This window comes from Symphalangus syndactylus, chromosome 8 (genome assembly GCF_028878055.3).
Source record: "Symphalangus syndactylus isolate Jambi chromosome 8, NHGRI_mSymSyn1-v2.1_pri, whole genome shotgun sequence".
Lineage (NCBI taxonomy): Eukaryota > Metazoa > Chordata > Mammalia > Primates > Hylobatidae > Symphalangus > Symphalangus syndactylus.
Genome location: NC_072430.2, coordinates 28453351 through 28475652, shown reverse-complemented (window position 1 = coordinate 28475652; position 22302 = coordinate 28453351). Strand labels below are relative to the sequence as shown.

The window sequence follows — 22302 nt, the reverse complement described above, 5'->3', positions numbered from 1 at the left end:
GAGCCACCGCACTCAGCCGGAAATGAATTCTTGCTAACAACCTGAATGAGCCTGAACATAGATTCTTCCTCAGTCAAGCCTCCAGATGAGAATACAGCCTGCCTGACACCTCGATTGTAGCCTGAGACCCTGAGCAGAGGACCCAGTGAGGTTGACTCACAGAAACCATGAGATGATAAACGTTTGTGTTTTAAGCTGCTAAATTTGTGGTCATCTGTTATGCAGCAATGGATAACAGAGGTCACTCTCAGGAATTAGTGGATATGAGGGAGAAAGGAGACCTCTCTGTGCCTCCTTGGTTTCCCAGGTTTTGTGATCAGGGACAGGGAGAATTCAGCTATTGATACAAATTGGGGAATCAAGAGTAGTAACCTATTGAGTGGAGGAAGGGGAGATGAAGGCGACTTCTAAGTGCTGAATTGGGAGAAAATAAGAGTAGGCACTTAGAATTTGGGAGAGGAGTTTGTGTGAGAATTCAAGGCTGATGGAAAATTCAGTCATTATCAGCACAGAGTTCACAAGTCCTCAGAACAAAAGTGTTGTCCCACGGAGGGTGTTCAGAGAAGCAGGAGGATGGGATTCCTCTCGGGGAGAGGCCACGGGTGGGCCTGGGAGAAGGAAGGCAGAACCAAACCCAGGAGGGCCAGGGTAATGCAGAGTCAAAGACTTGACGGATTGGCTCTGTTGCTCTGGATAGTCCATTTTCCCTTCAAGGGTAATTGCAGTGCAACCTCTAAGGGGCAGACTCCATTTTACAGGTAAGAAAAGTTGAAATACCTGGACCGATACCACACTGACAGTAAGTTAGGGCTGGATTTGAACTCGCGTCTCATATCACAGCCCAAGATCTTTCTGCTACACATTTAATTCATTCTTACCATCCAAGAGAGAATAAAATGAATAAGCGGAGGGCCAGCAGAGAGACTAACGAAAGGTCCCCGAGGTGCCCAGGAGACTGAGCGGCAAGGCCACCCACACGCGCACGCCGCCGCCTTCCGTGCCTGAGCACAGGTTTCGCGGGTACAAGGCGTGCGCAAGCGCGGACACGGGCGCATGCGCGCTCACTCCGGCGCGCCGCGCCGGCGGGGGCGGGGATACGCCGTGTGCGCGGCCGGGGGCGGAACGGAGGAGTAGGCGGTGGTGGCCTGGTTGCGGGGTAGGAGTCCGCGGCAGCCTCCGGGTAAGCCAAGCGCCGCGCAGTGCTGAGTTCCCGCACGCCGCAGAGCCATGGAGATCGGCACCGAGATCAGCCGCAAGATCCGGGTGAGGCCCGTGCCGGGCGGGGGTAGGAAGCCAGGTCTCGGCGAGCGGCCGGTTGTCAGGAGTAACGGGGACCGTGGGCCCGGATGGACGCCGCGGCCTGGCCTCCGCTGGACGCTCCTGGCGGGCTGCGGCTCCTCCTCGTCCAGGCCGCCTCGGGCCTGGGGACATTTGCGGCCTCTGAGCGGGGCTGCGGCTGAAGTAGCCGCCGGGAAATGCAAGTACAGGCGCAGGCCTGGCTGGAGCAACCTCCCGCAGCGCGCCGCTTTCGATCCGCTGCGGGAGGTGGGCGCCGCGGGGCCGGAGCTGGAGTGGGGTGCGGGGTGGGGGGGCGGTGCAGGCGAGGCTCCTCCCCGCCCCGGCCCGAGGGATCCGGAGGTGCGCGCACCAGCAAAGTGGCCTCAGCCGCTGTAGAGTCCGGTCTTGTTTTCCTAGAGCCGCCTTTCTCACATGCACGTTTGCTCTTTTTCTCTCAGAGTGCCATTAAGGGGAAATTACAAGAATTAGGAGCTTATGTTGGTAAGTGTTTTTTTGGTTGTTAGTCTCACAGAATTTAGAGTTTGCAGCTAATTGAATTTTAGTGAATGCATATTTCTCACCGTACTTTGGAAATTGGGAGAGACTCCCTTCTACCTTCTTCAACTCTTACACTCCCTGGTTACTTCTTTTTGCAACCTTGTTTTTTTTCTCCCAAACCTCCTTTTGTTATGGTGTTTTGAAATTTAGTTTCCTCCATTAAGGCTCTGTCACATTTTACATAATGTTTGACCGAATTTTATTTAATGTTTTTCCTATTCTCTCTCATTTTAAATTCTAGGGACGGGTCTCGCTACGTTGCCCAGGCTGGTCTTAACTCCTGGGCTCAAGCAATTATCTGACCTTAGCCTCCCTAGGTGCTGGGAGTGCGGGGATTACTGGTGTGAGCCACCATGCCTGTTTAAAGTTTCCTATTCTTGTTACTTTCCTCTTGACATTTGTTTTTAGAAATCTGATTTTGGATATGAATGTTTGATACTTTCTGGCATTTGCTTCTGTAATGGTTCAGTGAGTTTTATTTTCCGATCTCTTTTTGTTTTCCCTATTTCTGAAACAGTAAGGCTTTTTCCTTTATTCTTTTATAATTTGAGTGTTTACTCTGGGTCAGGTACTGTGCTTAACTGTGGTATATGCGTTAACTCAGGATAATCCCTACCAGAACCCTGGAAGGTAAGTGGCAGTATCTTTGACTGTGTAAACAAGGAAACAGGCTTTGCCTACTTGAGCAAGGTTTTATGGTTTGCCCCCAAAGCTGGTGCCTCCTATAAAAATAATAGCTACCACTTATGACAGTGGTTCTCAAAGTGTGGGAGACTCCAAGGGTCTCTGAAGTCAAAACTGTTTTCATATTAATACTAAGATGGTATTTGCTGTTTTTCACTGTGGTGGTGTTTGGATTGTGTAAAACTAATGGTTGATAAAACTTGTCAGCATAGTAACACCATAATGAAATCACATTCAAATCACTCCCCCCTTGTAGTTGTTTTTTTTTTTTTTTTAAGCCAATTGCACTTAAAATGTCATCGATGAAGATGTGAAGTCCAGGGTTTACAAAATATTTTTAATCTTCTTAGTATGCAGTGTGAGGAAATAGAAATGTTCATAAAACATTTTTATTGTATACTGAAATATGGTGGTTTTGAGGAAAATCATTTGAGTTGAGAACTAAGCTAGCCACCTCTTTCAGGGAACATCTTTTTTTTTTTTTTTTGAAACAGTTTCGCTCTGTCGCCCAGGCTGGAGTGCAGTGGTGCGATCTCGGCTCACTGCAAGCTCCGCCTCCCAGGGTCACGCCATTCTCCTGCCTCAGCCTCCCGAGTAGCTGGGACTACAGGCGTGCACCACCTACGCCTGGCTAATTTTTTTTTGTATTTTAGTAGAGACGAGGTTTCACTGTGTTAGCCAGGATGGTCTCGATCTCCTGACCTTGTGATGCGCCTGCCTTAGCCTCTCAAAGTGCTGGGATTACAGGCGTGAGCCACCACGCCCGGCCAGGGAACATCATTTTTAACTTCAAAGTACTGACAAACTGGTTACATACACTAGGATATTTGGCAGATATTTACTTGAAAGTGAACAAAGAAAAGAATCCATAGTCTTTGTTGCCAATCACATGTGAGCTTTCAAATGAAAATTAGAATTTTGGAAAATCTGAGCCTGCCTCCATGAATTTCACAGCTTCCCAGTACTTAAAAAAATTCTGATTAAATAAATGGTGATTTTTAAAAAAATTTATTATTATTATTATTTTTTTTGAGATGGAATTTCACTCTTTGCCCAGGCTGGAGTGCAGTGGCGTGATCTTGGCTCACTGCAACCTCTGCCTCCTGGATTCAAGCGATTGTTTTGCCTCAGCCTGCCGAGTATCTGGGATTACAGGCATCCGCCATCTACACGCAGCTAACTTTTTGTATTTTTAGTAGAGACAGGATTTCACCATGTTGGCCAGACTTGTCTCGAACTCCTGACCTTGTGATTCGCCCGCCTCAGCCTCCCAAAGTGCTGAGATTACAGGTGTGAGCCACTGCACCCGGCCAACTCAATGGTGATATTAAAAAATAATTATTTTATACTGCATAATGAATCAACGTGTCAGTGGTTTTTGTAGCTAAGTGAACCAATCTTTTCTAAATAACCAATGCATAATATTACAAAATTATGCATGGATTAAAGATTTATTTAAACTGTGGGGTGGGTCAGTGGATTTCTGTACAACAGTTCAAAAAGGTCATTGACGTATTTGACATTCCACATTGCTTTAACATTTAATAAGCTACCACTTGTTTAGTTTTGGTGTAGTGTCGCAGAAGAATATCCACCTTATCTGGAAAGACTATCAGAATACTCCTTTTTCTACTGCATATCTGTGAGACCAGATTTTTTCATATTCTTCGGTCATAAGCACATAGAACAAGATATATAAAAATATGAAACAAGGCCAGTCTTTGCAGTACATTTTTTTTTTCTTTTTTTTGAGATGGGGTCTCACTCTGTGGTTCGGGCTGGAGTGCAGTGGTGCAATCTTGGCTCACTGCAACCTCCGCCTTCCAGGTTCAAGCAATTCTCCTGCCTCAGCTTCCTGAGTAGCTGGGATTACAGGCACCTGCCACCACCCCTGGCTAATTTTTGTGTTTTTAGTGGAGACGGTGTTTCACCATGTTGGCCAGGCTGATCGCGAACTCCTAACCTCAGGTGATCCACCTGTCTCGGCTTCCCAGAGTGCTGGGATTACAGGCGTAAGCCACCGTGCCTCGCCTAAATTTTTTTTTGGAAAACTTAATAAAAATAATATTACTTGTGTTAATATAATTGAGTTTGTGATTAACACGTGATGGATGTATTTTTTAATGAATTAATAAATACTTTTTAGTTAAAAATGATCAGTTCTAATTTTGAACACAGTAAATGATAGAACCTGCATAAACCAGAGAAGGGTCCCAAGACCAAAGAGTTTGAGAATTGATAATTTATGGAGTACTTACCACCATTTGCTGGGCACTTTCATAAACGATTTGTTGTCAGGATTGTTGGGAGACTAACAGATGAGAGAATTGAGGCTCAAAGAAAATGAAGCTGAACCAAGATTTATTTATTCTTTTATTCTCTCAACACTTGAACTGCATTTTTTATATTTTTCTTTGAAACAAAAAAAGTACTTCTGAAATGAACCTTTCTGCCTGCATAGAAATATTACAAGTGTTTAAGGTATTAAAGAAATTTGTCACAGCACGGTGGTTCACGCCTGTAATCCCAGCACTTTGGGAGGCCGAGGTGGGTAGATCATTTGAGGTCAGGAGTTCGAGACCAGCCTAGTCAACATGTTGAAACCTGGTGTCTACTAAAAATACAAACATTAGCTGGGTGTGGTGGCAGGTGCCTGTAATCCCAGCTACTCCAGAGGCTGAGGCAGGAGAAACGCTTGAACCCAGGAAGCAGAGGTTGCAGTGAGCTGAGATTGTGCAAGTACACTCCAGCCTGGGAAACAGAGCGAGACTCTGTCGCAAAAGGAAAAAAAAAAAAACTCGAATGGAGTTTTGGGGATCAGAGATTAGAGTTCCTGATAACAGCTTTTGCTTCCTTGTCTTCTTACTGAGGTTTTTGTTTTTTTGTTTTTTTTAAATCCTAGACCTTACTCTCATAATCACTGTAGGATTACCACTGTGAGGGTGTTTTTTGGCTTCTTTTATTTATTTTATTTAATTAATTAATTTATTTATTTATTTATTTATTTTTTGAGACAGAGTCTTACTCTGTTGCCCAGGCTGGAGTTCAGTGGCAGGATCTCAGCGCACTGCAAGCTCTGCCTCCTGGGTTCACGCCATTCTCCTGCCTCGGCCTCCCGAGTAGCTGAGACTATAGGCGCTCACCACCACAGCTCGCTAATTTTTTGTATTTTTAGTAGAGATGGGGTTTCACCGTATTAGCCAGGATGGTCTTGATCTCCTGACCTTGTGATCTGCCCACCTTGGCCTCCCAAAGTGCTGGGATTACAGGCATGAACCACTGTGCCTGGCCTTTTTTTTTTTCTTTTTCTTTTTTTTTTGTCCTAGACCTCACCCTTATAATCACTGTAGGATTACCACTGTGAGGGTAAAACAGTGCATTGAGTTGACATTATTTAATGTTAAAATTGAGTTTTTTAAATGATGTGGAGCTTTTGGGTCTGTTTGTTTATTTGATGTTGCTACAAGTTTGTTACTGTGAGTAATTGAAACCTGCCTTTAGCAAGAGTAAAGATGTTCACTTGAGAAATGAGTGTTATTTTGAAACATTGCAAATTAAAACTAAACAAAACTCAATTCTTTTTCTTGGGGAATGTTCATATGTTTCCCGTAAGCTTCTTTGAAATTAATAAGCATTATTAAAAAGATTCAAGAAAGTGAATGCACGCTCAAGTTTGACCCTATAATTCAGAATGTTTAGTTTTGTAAGTATCAATTATTCTTAATTTCCATTCTTCTAGTAATTGAAATACCTGTGGAATGAAGAGAAAAAAATTAAAGCTAAGCCATCTTGTCCAATATAATTCCACTAGAGCTCTGAGACTCTAAAGCTTAGAGCTACATCTATGTTTTCAAGCACATCAACTTTAAGAAGAAAGTTTTGAGGAAACAAAGTTTTGATATACCTTTCCTTTTAAATAGATGAAGAACTTCCTGATTACATTATGGTGATGGTGGCCAACAAGAAAAGTCAGGACCAAATGACAGAGGATCTGTCCCTGTTTCTAGGGAACAACACAATTCGATTCACCGTATGGTATGTTTCTGAATTTTTGTGCCTCAGACCAAAGTTTGGCACAAGCCTGAGTTGATATTCTGTCCAAAGAGAGGTTCTTGACACTTGAGTTAGGTTTAATTTGGAGAGGCAGTTTGTGAGTGATGAGAGCACAGCCTCTGTATTAGTCCGTTTTCACAGTGCTATGAAGAAATACCTGAGACTGGGTAATTTCTAAAAGAAACAGGTTTAATTGACTCAGAGTTCCACATGGCTGGGGAGGCCCCAGGAAACTTAACAATCATGGTGGAAGGGGAAGCAAGCACCTTCTTCACAAGTCGACAGGAAAGAGAAGAGTGAAGGAGGAACTTCCAGAGACTTATATAAAATCATAAGATCTTGTGAGAACTCACTGTCTCTTGAGAACTCGGGAACTCACTGTCTCTTGAGAACTCACTATCATGAGAACATCGTGGGGAAAACCACCCCCATGATCCAGTCACCTCCCTCGCTTGACAGGTGGGGATTACAATTCAATATAAGATTTGGGTGGGGACACAGAGCCAAACCTTATCAGCCTCTGAAGCCAGACAGCCAAAGTTGAATCTTGGCCCTGTGTCTTGCCTTGGTTTCTCTAGCTATAAAATGGGAATAGTACAGTCACTTGTTTTATAAAATTATTGTTGAGGATCAAATGGGCTAATATGTGTAAAGTACTTACAGGTGTCTCTATCTTTTCCCTAAGGAATTCTTAGTATATGTCGGCTATACTTACTATGTTTCTTTTGTAAACTTCTATATCTTTTTTTTTGAGACAGGGTCTTGCTCTGTCACCCGGGCTGGAGCACAGTGGTACAATCATGGCTCCCTGCAGCCTCGATCTCCTGGTTTCAAGTGATCATCCCATTGCAGTCCCCTCCCTCCTGCACGCCCATGCCTGGCTAATTTTTAAATTTTTTGTTCAGACAGGGTCTTAGTATGTTGCCCTGGATGGTCTTAACTCCTGGGCTCAAGCAGTCCTCCTGCCTTGGCCTTCAGAAGTCTTGGGGTTATAGGTATGAGCCACCGCACCTGGCCAGCTTCTGTATCTTAATAGTTCCTTTTCCCCCACCAAAACCAGTTACAGATGTTTTTTTGAACTGGGTTGGCTTCTTATATTGCCTTTTACAATGAGTTACCTTTTACAGGGCAAGGTTTTCTGTTTCTCACTTTTTAAGCTTTTTATTAAACTCACACCTTCATTTTGAGTAATAATTATAGTGTAATGGTACAGCATATTTTGAGATTATTTATAAGTTTTTTTAAGTTTGAAATTTTAAAATAGGCAACTTTGCTTTTATACATAAATTACTGTTATATGCCTTTAGTTGAGAATACTGACTAGAAGAGTAAGATTCAACTTAAGATGCTAGGTCCTGGCCGGGCACGGTGGCTCAAGCCTGTAATCCCAGCACTTTGGGAGGCTGAGGCGGGTGGATCACGAGGTCAGGAGATCGAGACCATCCTGGCTAACACGGTGAAACCCCTTCTCTACTAAAAATACAAAAAATTAGCCAGGCGAGGTGGCGGGCGCCTGTAGTCCCAGCTACGCAAGAGGCTGAGGCAGGAGAATGGCGTGAACCCCGGCGGGCGGAGCCTGCAGTGAGCCGAGATTGCGCCACTGCACTCCAGCCTGGGTGAAAGAGCGAGACTCCGTCTCAAAAAAAAAAAAAAAAAAGATGCTAGGTCCTGGTACCAGGTTTGAGGTAAAGTGAGAGTGAGGGCTGGAGGATAATGATGTAGCTGAGAATAGACAGAAGAAATACTTTATTAGGCCCCTCAGACTAGGAACTACCAGTTACCGTGAAAGGTGATGATGTAGCAGAAGTTAAGTGAGCAAGTGGCCTGCCGAATTTGAATGGCAAGAGGAGGCACTAAGTGGGGAGATGAGCCTGGTTAAGTTCTTACCTTTATACCAAAGGTCATCGTCAAGGTGTTTTTGCCCAAGTAGGCAACTGTATGCTTATCAGCCTTCTTGAAATTCTGCACAGAATTCTCTGGGTTTATACATTGCACAAATTTGAAGAACATTGTATAGTGGTCATCAGTTGTTAGGATACACACACTGCTGCCTCACTGTGGGTGACCCAACCCATTTGTTACTATTTGTCCCCAGAGGTTATTCCCTCCCAGCCCCCCGCAAAAAAAGATTGTGGGTCTTTTGACTGGGGAAATTACCATTATTGTGAGTACTATTTTTTTTTTTCTAAAATGACCGAGTAGATCCTTTTCTCCGATAACTTGATGGAATACTTATACAGATTTTTAAAACAGACTACCAAATGAATTTAAAACCAAATTAATTCAACATTCTCATCTGGCCATAAATTGAGTTCTTTAACATGTAGTGATGCAAAGAGTGATGTCCCCATTTTGACACTTTACTTTCTTAAGTTAGTGTTCATTAATACCAGCCCCAAACAGACTATTATGATTATTTGGAGCCTTGAAGTAATTGTGTCCGTGGGGACAGTAGCATGTGACTGGGGTTCTCACTGAAACATTATGAGATTTCTGGCATTTTTTGGGAGGTACTGGGAAGGGATGTAAGGCAAATTACCTCATTTATAACTACCAAAACAGGTTATGTTACAAGCAAGATTACAGCCTTACAGCATCAGTTTTGAAAGTAATAGAGTGAAATTATATAGCATAGTTTGAGATTATAACTTTTTTTAACCTCTCAGAATTAAGTTGTCCAAGACACCATCTAATTTAAGCAGTTAATATAAGCTGCTTAAATGGTTGTAATAATAAGCAATATTACATGTTTATGATACTTGTTTTACTGTAAGCTACAGTAGATCTTTAGTACTTAGAAAACAGCATGACATATTTTGTAGACTAAGACTCGTCAGATGATATTCTTTCCCATATTTTTTGCAGAGGCTAGATGTTGAAAACAGTGAAGAAAAAAATACAATTTTTTATTGACTTCTGTAGGATTTATACAAAGCCTTTTTTAAAAAATGTGAAATTTGAAAGTTAATACCATTAATTCACTAAATACAGCTTATCAGTATTTATCTCAGCTAGGTGTGGTGGCTCATGCCTGTAATCTCAGCACTTTGGGAGGCTGAGGCAGGTGGTTCTCTCAAGTCCAGGACTTCAAGACCAGCCTGGACAACACAGTGAAACCCCGTCTCTATTTAAAAATAATAAAAATATAAAAAAATAAAAAAAATTATCTCTGAATATAATGTCATAAATTTAGAGTGACAGTTGAATTGAAATCTTTATTAATGGAAGCTTTATTTTTGTTTTTTGTTTTTTTCCTCAGGCTTCATGGTGTATTAGATAAACTTCGCTCTGTTACAACTGGTAAGATTCATAACTTTTTTTTTTTTTTAATTTCTGCTTGCTATGGCATATGATTTGTTTCTTTCTAAAGTCATAGTGCTTTGGGAAAAACCCATCACTTTCAAAACAGTGGTTCATTTGAACTTTTTTAGAAAGCACATATTTTTATGAACTTAAGAGCAGTAAATTTAACATAATTCAAAGATAATTTAAGTGTGGGAGAGGGAGCAGTGTACTTTATCCGAAGGAAATAATTACATATGTGTGCAAAGATTTAGCCTTAAGGATATTTTGGTATTTTATAATTGAAAACAGTTTAAAAGTTCAGTAATAATAAACGAAATTGTTGTATTACCATGTGTGGAATAATATTCAACTATTAAAAATAATGTTGTGGAAGAATAACATGAGAATATACACACATAAGATACATGTTTTAAAAAATATGTATATGTGCTCTTCCCCTGAAAAATCACCTTTGAGATAATTGGTGATTTTTATTTACATTTTTAAAATTTTCTACAATAAACGTGTTGCTTTTGAATTGGTGATGAGGAAGGAAAAGACTTAAAGTAATAAAAATAGATGGCCGGGCACTGTGGCTCACGCCTGTAATCCCAGCATTTTGGGAGGCCAACGTAGGCGGATTATGGGCTCAGGAGATGGAGATCATCCTGGCCAACCAACATGGTGAAACTCCATCTCTACTAAAAATACAAAAATTAGCCAGGCGTCGTGGCACGTGCCTGTAATCCCAGCTACTTAGGGAGGCCGAGGCAGGAGAATCGCTTGAACCAGGGATTTGGAGGTTGCAGGGAGCCGAGAACGTGCCACTGCCCTCCAGCCTTGCGACAGAGCGAGACTACCTCTCAAAAATAAATAAGTAAATAAAAATAAAAAATAAAAATAGATTAAAAGGACTGTATTTTTCTTTTCAGAACCCTCTAGTCTGAAGTCTTCTGATACCAACATCTTTGATAGTAACGTGCCTTCAAACAAGAGCAATTTCAGTCGGGGAGATGAGAGGAGGCATGAAGCTGCAGTGCCACCGCTTGCCATTCCTAGCACGAGACCTGAAAAAAGAGATTCCAGAGTTTCTACAAGTTCGCAGGAGTCAAAAACTACAAATGTCAGGTAAGAGTTTGGTGTAGACCTGCTGTGGGCAGGTGGCTCTGTGTATGTGACATTTATATTAGTTTTTATATCTTTCAGTTTGCTGTTCTCAGCAATTTTTAGAAACAGTGATCATGAGTAGTTTTTTGAATAAAATAATGGATAAGATCTAAGTATGATTATCTTTTATCACAAATTTAGTAAATCAAAGTTTAAAGAAAGTGCAATTTCAAAGTAGTTTTGAATGGAATACGTAAAGGGAATATCCTCAGTTTTTTCATTGAAATTTTTCAAGTAGGCCGGACGTGGTGGCTCACGCCTGTAATCCCAGCACTTTGGGAGGCCGAGGCGGGCGGATCACAAGGTCAGGAGATCGAGACCATCCTGGCTAACACGGTGAAACCCCGTCTCTACTAAAAATACAAAAAATTAGCTGGGCGTGGTGGCGGGCGCCTGTAGTCCCAGCTACTCGGGAGGCTGAGGCAGGAGAATGGCGTGAACCCCGGAGGGCGGAGCCTGCAGTGAGTCGAGATCGCTCCACTGCACTCCAGCCTGGGTGAAAGAGCGAGACTCCGTCTCAAAAAAAAAAAAAAAAAAAGAAATTTTTGAAGTAAACATTCTTTAAAGATTTGGAGATAATTGCCCTAATTTGGCTATAATACATTTTGTTGTTCTTTTAAATAGACAGACTTATGATGATGGAGCTGCAACCCGACTAATGTCAACAGTGAAACCTTTGAGGGAGCCAGCACCCTCTGAAGATGTGATTGATATTAAGCCAGAACCAGATGATCTCATTGACGAAGACCTCAACTTTGTGCAGGAGAATCCCTTATCTCAGAAAAAACCTACAGTGACACTTACATATGGTTCTTCTCGCCCTTCTATTGAAATTTATCGACCACCTGCAAGTAGAAATGCAGATAGTGGTGTTCATTTAAACAGGTTGCAATTTCAACAGCAGCAAAATAGTATTCATGCTGCCAAGGAGCTTGATATGCAGAGTAGTTGGGTATATGAAACAGGACGTTTGTGTGAACCAGAGGTGCTTAACAGCTTAGAAGAAACGTATAGTCCGTTCTTTAGAAACAACTCGGAGAAAATGAGTATGGAGGTTTGTATGTACTTTTAAATTCTGGCTTATTAGGCTAAAAATCAGCAGTTCTTGATACTAAATAATATATGAAGTAACTAAACACATATTCCAAGGCTGGGCGCGGTGGCTCATGCCTGTAATCCCAGCATTCTGGGAGGCCAAGGCAGGCGGATCACTTGAGGTCAGGAGTTTGAGACCAGCCTGGCCAACATGGTGAAACCCCGTCTCTACTAAAAATACAAAAAATTAGCCGGGCGTGGTGGCGGGCGCCTGTAGTCCCAGCTACTCGGGATGCTGAGGCAGGAGAATGGCGTGAACCCGGGAGGCGGAGCTTGCAGTGAGCCAAGATCGTGCCACTGCACTCCAGCCTGGGCGACAGAGCGAGACTCCATCTCAACCAAAAAATACCAGACAAACACAAAAAAACCAAAAGAACATATTCCAAGTTTATTTTATTTTATTTTACTTTTTGAGAAGGAGTTTTGCTCTTGTTGCCCAGGCTGGAGTGTGATGGCGCGATCTCAGCTCACTGCAACCTCTGCCTCCCGGGCTCAAGCGATTCTCCTGCCTCAGCCTCCCGATTAGCTGGGATTACCTGCCACCATGCCTGGCTAATTTTTTGTATTTTTAGTAGAGATGGGGTTTCACCATGCTGGCCAGGCTGGTCTTGAAATCCTGACCTTGTGGTCCATCTGCCTTGATCTCAGCTCACTGCAACGTCTGCTTCCCAGGTTCAAGTGATTCTCCTGATTCAGCCTCCTGAATAGCTGGGATTACAGGTGTGCACTAGCACGACCAGCTAATTTTTGTATTTTTAATAGAGATGGTGTTTCACCATGTTGGACCAGGCTGGTCTCGAACTCCTGACCTCAGGTGATCTGCCCTCCTCGGCCTCCCAAAATGTTGGGATTACAGGCGTGAGCCACAGCACCCGGCCCCAAGTTTATTTTTAAATTGTTTTATCTGTTGTTTCTCATGATATACCAGATTTTCCTCTCCATGGCTTGCTCCTAGAGTTCTTTTATGTCACATCTGTATACCTTTTTGGGATTTCCAGCATTTGAAATATTACTCTTAAATTAATTTGGGGGGTTTCAATCAGTTTTAGATTGTTCATGGTAATTGCTAGTGAGCAACCAATTAACTCTGTTTTATTAGTTTCCTCAATAACACTGTATGCAGCTGTTGATAAAATAAAGTTCTAATTTTTGTTTTAGCAAAGGTTGACTGTTAGGGATAATATTTATATTTATAGTATTTATTTATTTATTTATTTATTTTGATATGGTGTCTGTCGTCCAGGCTGGAGTGCAATGTCATGATCTTGGCTCACTGCATCCTCCACCTCCCGGGTTCAAGTGATTATTCTGCCTCAGCCTCCCGAGTAGCTGGGACTACAGGCGCATGCCGCCATGCTCCGCTAATTTTTGTATTTTTAGTAGAGACGGGGTTTCCCCATATTGGCCAGGCTAGTCTCAAAATCCTGACCTTGTGACCCGCCCACGTTGGCCTTCCAAAGTGCTAGGATTACAGACGTGAGCCACCACACCCGGCCTCATATTTATATTTTTATATAAAACCAAGAAATACTCTGTGAATTTCTCATATTACTGTGTACTGATTTTTTCTTAAAATGGAAACATTTTGTGGTAGAACTTTTGTTATTTTCTGAGATTAGGTAAGCATAAATTTTATCTGATTGCAGGATGAAAACTTTCGGAAGAGAAAGTTGCCTGTGGTAAGTTCAGTTGTTAAAGTAAAAAAATTCAATCATGATGGAGAAGAGGAGGAAGAAGATGATGATTATGGGTCTCGAACAGGAAGCATCTCCAGCAGTGTGTCTGTGCCCGCAAAGCCTGAAAGGAGGTACCTTGAACGTGGCTGTAAATTAATCTTTAACTGCCTTGGTGGAGTCTTCCTGATTTATTGAAGAGAATAATCACGAAAATAATTTTTGTTTGTTTTTTGAGACGGAGTCTCGCTCTGTCAACCAGGCTGGAGTGCAGTGGCACAGTCTTGGCTCACTGCAACCTCTGCCTCCCAGGTTCAAGTGATTCTCCTGATTCAGCCTCCTGAATAGCTGGGATTACAGGTGTGCACTACCACGACCAGCTAATTTTTGTATTTTTAGTAGAGATGGTGTTTCACCATGTTGGACCAGGCTGGTCTCGAACTCCTGACCTCAGGTGATCTGCCCTCCTCGGCCTCCCAAAGTGTTGGGATTACAGGCGTGAGCCACCGCACCTGATGTAAATATTTAATGTAATACCATGTAAGACTTCCATTGGGTTTTGAGAAACACAATAATGAGAGAAATGGATTGCAGAGAATATTGTCTAAATATGATGGTGGGGTGAGAGGGAACAACATCAGTTAAGATTCAGATTTATTATTTAAAAAAACTAAAAGGGGCCTAGGCATGGTGGCTCATGCCTGTACCTAGCACTTTGGGAGGCTGAGGCAGGAGGATTGCTTGAGACCAGGAGTTCGAGACCAGCCTGGGCAATGTAATGAGTCTTTGTCTCTAAAAAAATTAAAATAAATTAGCTGGTCGTTGTGGCAGGCACCTGTAGTCCTAGACTGGAGAGGTGGATGTGGAAGCATTTCTTGAGCCTGGAAGTTTAAGGCTGCAGTGACACCACACTCCAGCCTGGGTGAGAGAGTAAGAGTCTGTCTAAAAAAAAATAAGGTTCCAGTGTAGTTGGCATTTTCTAAAAACTGCAGCTAGTCTGTTTAAAACCTAGAGAAGGTTGTGGTAAAGGCATAGTAGATGGCTGGCCTGTGAAGAACTGAGATTTAAAGTTTAATAAAAATACCTTAACTCTTTTAGACCTTCTCTTCCACCTTCTAAACAAGCTAACAAGAATCTGATTTTGAAGGCTATATCTGAAGCTCAAGAATCCGTAACAAAAACAACTAACTACTCTACAGGTAATTTAAATGTATTAATGTTTACACTTGGTAAGACATTTCTGTAATTCTTGAGTAAGCTGAAAATGATTGCTCCTTAAATTGTGGTAAAATAAAGGTGCCTGTCAGATGTCAAGACCAAGATGAGGTTCCCCTATAGAAAAATGGCTTTAAAAGGAAATTGACAAGTTTGAGAAACTTCGCCAACTGTTAATGGACTGTAGTTTTTCACGCACCGTATAATGCCTTTTATATCTTTCCAATGTGTGAGAAATATATAGTATGTAAACATTTTGAAGAGAATTTTGATGAAGTGGGACTTTCATATTAGTAGCATTAGATTCAACATTAGATATGAATTTATGATGTATAAAGGGAAGTACAACTGGACAATAATAGGTAGCTGAAGTTATAGAAATTTGTCAAACAGTAGTGTATAAACAAGGTTGGTTTCTTCCCTTTTGGTGGAACTCATTAATAGAATATGAGGCAGAGAATTGACTAATTTGTGATGTTCCTGCTCCAATTCTAGTGGAAGTACTGAATAATTTTATGAGAGAATATTAAAGTATTACATGTTTTCAAAACAGGAGATGAATCAGCTGTAAGCTGGTCTTACGGAAAGCTGATTGTGAAGTGCAAACAACTGATGGGTGTCATTTTGTGTTGTCATTAAATTCTGTACTCTGGCCGACCTGTTGTAGCCAATGTGTAAACTTGTGTTAACAAGCTGATGGTAATGAGCTACTCTAAAAAGATTTAAGTTTTGCTGTGGATTTGATGGGTGTACTTACAGCATTGCCCTGCTTATCCACTCTCTCGCTTCTTTTTTTTGTGACCCCCTTCCTAAAATGAGGTAAGCTGTAGCCATCAGTTTTTTTGTTTTTTTTCTTTTTTTGAGGCGAAGTCTTGCTCTGTTGCCCAGGCTGGAGTGCAGTGGTGTGATCTTGGCTTACTACAACCTCTGCCTCCTGGGTCCAAGCAATTCCCCTGCCTCAGCCTCCCAAGTAGCTGGGATTACAGGCACCCACTACCATGCCAGGCTAATTTTTTTGTATTTTTAGTAGAGACAGGGTTCCGCCTTGTTGGACAGGCTGGTCTCGTACTCCTGACCTCAGATGATCACCTTCCTCGGCCTCCCAAAATGCTGGGATTACAGGCGTGAGCCACCGCGCCTGGCACCATCAGTTTTTGATCTTGATACTTGTCTGTCCTCTTGGTTCTCCTCATCCCCAATTTAACCTTGAACACAAAATTCAACAGGTTTTGGCATATAGAATAAGGATGATCAGGCAAAGGCGCACTCTTGACCTAATGATATATCTACATTTCATTTCCTGATCTATCAGCAGTATTAATTGTCTAGAATGATGAGAAGTTTAGAGAAGTTCCATGACTTTGAAATTTTCTTTCTTTGCCTAGGTTATCTAAATTACAATTTGAAACTCATATAAGATCATGAAGCTAAGCTTAAATCGCATTTTGTTGAAAATGAATACATATGTATTATATTGTATTCATGGTATGTGGTTGTATGGATATTGTTTACATATGTTTGGATAAATAGGTCAGGTATCTATCTCAGTAATGTTGTAAGAAAAAATGAATGGTATCTATGGATTGAACTCCTTATATATATGTTCTGTTCTTTTCTTTTTCTTTTTTTTTTTTGGAGACAGAGTCTCACTCTGTTGCCCAGGCTGGAGTGCACAGTGGCGCAATCTCGGCTCACTGCAACCTCCGCCTTCGGGGTTTAAGCAATTCTCCTGCCTCAGCCTCCTCAGTAGTTGGGATTACAGGTGTGTGCCACCATGCCCGGCTAATGTTTGTATTTTTAGTAGAAACGAGGTTTTGCCGTGTTGGCCAGGCTGGTCTCAAACTCCTGACCTCAAGTGATCTGCCCGCCTTGCCTCCCAAAGTGCTGAGATTACAGGCATGAGCCAGTGCTCCCAGCCTGAACTCCTCATGTGTTCTAAACCAAAGGAGGCATTTATATTTAATATGACATAGTCACTGTGGAGTTTTGATGTATTACTGCATTTGTATTTCTATCTTTTTTGCTTTTATGTGAAAGTCCCACAGAAACAGACACTTCCAGTTGCTCCCAGAACTCGAACTTCTCAAGAAGAATTGCTAGCAGAAGTGGTCCAGGGACAAAGTAGGACCCCCAGAATAAGTCCCCCCGTTAAAGAAGAGGAAACAAAAGGCGATTCTGTAGAAAAAAATCAAGGTAATAACTTAAATGATGTTTCACTCTTTACTACAGTTTTTTCATGAGGCATTGAATATTTTCCAGTGGATTTTATGAAATGTTACACTATGAAAAAAGTGATGATTAAGCCCAGAAATAGAATGAGAAGGATACCATGAGGAAGGTTCATACCAACACTTCAGAAAATTTTTTTTTTAAAGAGGTAGGGTCTTGCTGTGTTGCCCAGGCAGTCCTCAAACTCCTGGGCTCAAGCAGTCCTCCTGCCTCAGCATCCTTAGTAGCTGGAAGTGTGTACAAGCGTGTGCCACTGCACCCAGCCTTTCTAGAAATTTTTAAAAGTCTTTTTATTGTGGAAATTTTTAATGTTCTCAAAAATGGAAAGGCTAGTACAGTGAACTCTCATGAACCCAGTCATTAAGCCTTAGTTATTATCAGAATTTTGCTGGTCTTTAGATAGCTCCTTCTTAAAGATATATTTATTTCTGCATTCTTTCTTTTTCTCTTTTTGTTGATCCTACCCGTTTACCTGAACTTGAAATTTTAGTTACCTTTAAATCTCCCCTCTCTTAAGCATCCTGTCTCTGACCTCCCATATGTGTCCCAGCAACCCTAATTTATCCCCTCGTGCTTAACATACATCAGTTTGCTTCGAGGTTTTTTTTTTTTTTTTTGCTTTTTTCTCAGCTTTCTCCCCCAATTCCTATACAATCTTTTGACTTTGAAAGTGTGTCTCTCATCTTCTGACTCCTTTGTGAAAGTATCTCTCCCCTCCTCCTCATTACCCAGAACTTAACGCTGTTAGTTTGGACTTTTGGTGTCTCTGTTCTCTGACCCCTGGGCCTGCACAGCCCTTCTCCATGACTCTTCAGACCTTTTCTCTCTTTTGTCATTAAGAAGGATTCTTGTTTCTTCTGTTTCTTTTTCTACTAAGATTTGAATTTTAAAACCCCACCAAAAAAATCTATATGCTTATTAATGTTATTTCTCACATACTTTTCAAGAACCTTGGAATATATTTTTTCATTTCTTCAAAACTGTCCTTTAAATTGTTCCTCGTTTCATGAAACCTTATGATTTCAAAATTGTCAGTTCTGTATTTGTCTCCTCATTGTGTCTCTTTAAAAATTTTTGACTGTATTGTTCAGTTTGCCGTGACAGTGTTATACTATTCTGATAAATGATAGGCCTGAGGACAAGACCTGTTTGGCCCCCAAACAGCCAATAGGTACCAATTGGAAAATGTGAATGGGCCAAGTTGAGAAGAGTAGCTGAAACAGAGGAGGTATTTTGCACAGTGTAGTGGCAGATGAGGCTAATCTAAAAGGGCTGCAGTGGTCTACTCCTTATGGAGTCTGTAATGTGTTGCACCAAGGTTTTCTTCAAAGACAGGGCTCTACGTGAGAGTCTTGGAGTGGAATCAAATGGAGCAGGGAAACAGACAATAGAGAAAAGGAAAGAATGTCAGATAAAAATAGGAGAGGAAAACAATAGGAAATCTCAAAGCAAGGTGCCATATTTTTTAACATCACAAAATCAACAGAAGAAGGTTGTTGATTCTGAAGTTAGAATAGCTGTCCAAAGCAAATTTTCCCCTAAAATTAACAACAGAAAAGTATCAAGGTCAAGTCCTGTGCCAAATTAAAAGATAAAAGGGAATAAAAGACAAAACAGCATTGTTTCAGTGAAAGCATGCTGAAAGGTATACCAAAAAGAAATACAATTTCAAAGTGAGCTAGAAGACATTATTTAAATAATACAAGACAAAGCCAAGAAAAACATAAAACAGAAGAACTTTGAGGCTGGGTGCAGTGGCTCATGCCTGTAATCCCAACACTTTGGGAGGCTGAGGCAGGAGGATCACTTGAGACTAGCCTGGGCAGCATAGCAAAATCCTGTCTCTATAAAAAATAAAAATATTAGCTGGGCGAGGTATACACCTTTAGTCCTGTCTCCTTGGGAGGCTGAGGTGGGAGGATTGCTGCAGCCCAGGAGGCTGAGGTTGCAGTGAGCCACGATCATACCATTGCCCTCCAGGCAGGCTGAGGTGGGAGGATTGCTGGAGCCCACTGAGGTTACAGTGAGCCACAATCATACCATTGCCCTCCAGGCAGGCTGAGGTGGGAGGATTGCTGGAGCCCACTGAGGTTACAGTGAGCCATGATCATACCATTGCCCTCCAGGCAGGCTGAGGCGGGAGGATTGCTGGAGCCCACTGAGGTTACAGTGAGCCACAATCATACCATTGCCCTCCAGGGAGGCTGAGGTGGGAGGATTGCTGGAGCCCAGGAGGCTGAGGTTGCAGTGAGCCATGATCGTGCCATTGCCATCTAGTTTGGGCGATAGAGTGAGACCCTGTCTCAAGAGAAAAGAAGACTAAATTAGAAAGAACTCGAGAATTAGTGTGTCTTAATAAAATAAAACATGCATGTAATCCCAGCAATTTGGAGGCCAAGACGGGAGGATCACTTGAGGCCAGGAGTTGAAGATCAGCCAGGGCAACATAGCAAAACCTTATGGCTACAGAAAATAGCAATTTAAAAATAAATAAAATTAAAGTATCTTCAGAGAAATTGAAGATAAAAGACAAAAACATTTTAAAAGTCTAAAAGAAAGGGCTCATGAGAAAGTGGCAAATATTGATAATAGGCAATAGAAATACAGTGTTTTTATAATAGGAATCTCCAAAGAAACAATATTCAGAGGAACAGAGCAAACATTAACTGTCTTTCAAGAAAACTTTCCTGAAGTGAAAACATATTTGAAACTGTTGCCTGAAAAATTGCACAGTATACCTGAGAATATTTGCTGAGAACCATAACACTAAGATGTATTATATAATTAATGAAATTTTAAAAATAAAATGGACATTTAGGCAAAAGGGGCACATGACTTAGAAGAAAAAGAAAGGTAGATTATCATCAGACTTTTCAACAGCATCACTTTTGTGCTGGAAATAAATGGACTAGCATATTTAAGATACTCCAGAAAAGAAAATGTGAGCCAAGAATTTAATGTCCAGCAAAAGTGACCTTTAGAAGTGATCCAGCACCAACTGTTATCTATATGCAGAAATTCAGTGACTGTTATTCCCATGAACTTTTCTTAGGGAATCTAATGGAGGATGAGCTTCAGACAAGTAAAAGCCTGTTGTCCTGAATTTACATTGGAAATGTTTTGGAACTCACATTGTATTTTATATATAAATACATTTTTTTCTAGTTCTGTCTACTGGAAGGGCATAGAAACATTCGTCAACCCTTGGCATCATCCATAGTTCCCAGATTGTGGTCCTGGAATACTTCCTATTTAAAAAACTAGGCTTCTTGGGCTCGGTGCAGTTGCTCACGCCTGTAATCCCAGCACTTTGGGAAGCTGAGGTGGGCAGATCACCTGAGGTCAGGAGTTCAAAACCAGCCTGGCCAGCATGATGAAACCCCGTCTCTACTAAAAATACAAAAAAATTAGCCAGGCGTTGTGGTGTGCGCCTGTAGTCCCAGCTACTCAGGAGGCTGAGGCAGGAGAATCGCTTGGACTTGGGAGGCGGAGGTTGCATTGAGCCGAGATTGTGCCACTGTACTCCAGCCTGGGCAACAGAGTGAGATTCCGTCTAAAAAAAAAAAAAAAATGAAAAAACAAAGAACTAGGCTTCTTGAGAAATGTCTTTTTTCATGTCTGGGGCAAGAAATGCTAACATGATCCTGGAATGGCTTAACATCCCAGATAGCAAAGAAGCTGTCAATGAATGGTAGACCATGTCCAAAGGATGCAGGAGCCGACTTAGAGAGGTTTCCATTGGCCAAAAATAGAATTATTTGAGATTCAGTAGGTGTAAATATCGCAGTGGATTAAAGCCCATTTAAATCCACAGTTTCATAATGACATTTTTTAAAAATAAGCTCTAACTAGTCCTACCTTCTGGAAGATAGTAGATTTTCATTGTCTTGAAAACTGGGTAAATAAAATAATTGAACATTTATGCTGTCTTTTCTGTAAGAATGATACCACTGGGTAACCCCATAGGACAGGAGTTGCGTCTGTTGGAACCAAACCGTGCCTATTCATGTATGTATTGTCCATGGCTACTTTCATACTACAACCTTAGTTGAATAGTTGCAACAGACCATATAGCTTGCATAGCCTAAAATAGCCTAAAAGATTTGCCAGCCTCTGATATAGTAGATGAGAGAAGCATTTTCTTTTAAAATGATTTCAGCTAATAAGAGAACAAGATGGTAGAATTAGAGTTTTGCTTTTAAGAGTGAAAACCAGTTGTTTTGTGCCTCTTGATACAAAAGAACAGAACTTTTGTCTTGCCAAAAATGTAAACCTAAGTCATCAAGCTTCCAGTCCAGCAGTCAGTTTGCAAGAAGTTGCAGAGGCCAGAGGAATATGTTGATTGAGCTTCACCATGAGTGTGCAGCCGGAAAAATAGTCTTTGGGACACTATGGGTTGAATAGCCTGAGAACTTGAGATTAAAAGGCAAATCAAAGGAAAATAAAAGGAGCAGGATTAAACTGTAGTGGCTAGGGATACCCAGTATGTGTGAAATTATAAAGAACCTCTAGGCGTTAATATAAAAAGCACATAGTGGTTGCTTTTGAAGAGGACTGATAAAGATGGAGCACACAGAGAGGCTTCTGGGGTGGCAGATGACGTTCTCTCTGTTGACTTGGATGGTAGTCAGAAGGGTGTTTTGCCTTACAAAAATTCATTAAGCTATATGTTTGTGTGGTTTTCTGTATTGTGTTTTAAAAGGGGACAGTTGAAATGGTGTCAGGTACCTTTGCTGATGAGGACTTTGGTATTACTAGATATATTTACAAGTGTGAAGTGATACTGCAAGCAACTGTTACCTGTTAATGTGGTTACTCACTGTTGTACGGTAAAATCTGGGGCAGGTTTTTAAAATATAAACATGCACACGTATTGGCATAAATTGTTGATAGCTGTTTTTCTTCTTTTGTTTGAGCAGATAGCATTCTCTCATTTCTCTGGTGTCTTTATTTTTACTAGCTCACCCACCTCATAATATGTGTACTTTTTGCTTTTTGTCTTGCCATCAGTCTGTCACTAGAAGTTTATTTTGCCGATCTTTTCAAAGACTTAACAACGTTATCC

The 22302-nt window shown here is 41.4% G+C and overlaps 1 protein-coding gene across 15 annotated transcripts in view; it reads left to right on the top strand.

The window, feature by feature from the left end:
* The first annotated feature begins 1039 nt into the window (after nt 1–1039).
* The window catches only part of ZC3H14 (zinc finger CCCH-type containing 14), a 49952-nt gene continuing 28689 nt past the window's right edge, over nt 1040–22302 (top strand). For 4 of the 15 annotated variants that reach the window (XM_055288493.2, XM_055288492.2, XM_055288491.2 and 1 more), the window contains exons 1-9: nt 1090–1263; nt 1737–1779; nt 6441–6555; nt 9833–9873; nt 10791–10986; nt 11650–12079; nt 13767–13927; nt 14892–14992; nt 17046–17201. In XM_055288493.2, the coding sequence (XP_055144468.1) occupies nt 1228–1263; nt 1737–1779; nt 6441–6555; nt 9833–9873; nt 10791–10986; nt 11650–12079; nt 13767–13927; nt 14892–14992; nt 17046–17201 (1279 nt within the window). In that variant the 5' untranslated portion in view covers nt 1090–1227. Of the gene's footprint in view, nt 1546–1736; nt 1780–6440; nt 6556–9832; nt 9874–10790; nt 10987–11649; nt 12080–13766; nt 13928–14891; nt 14993–17045; nt 17202–22302 lie in introns of those variants that run through there. The other 11 variants (XM_055288498.2, XM_055288495.2, XM_055288487.2 and 8 more) reach the window with 9 other exon arrangements.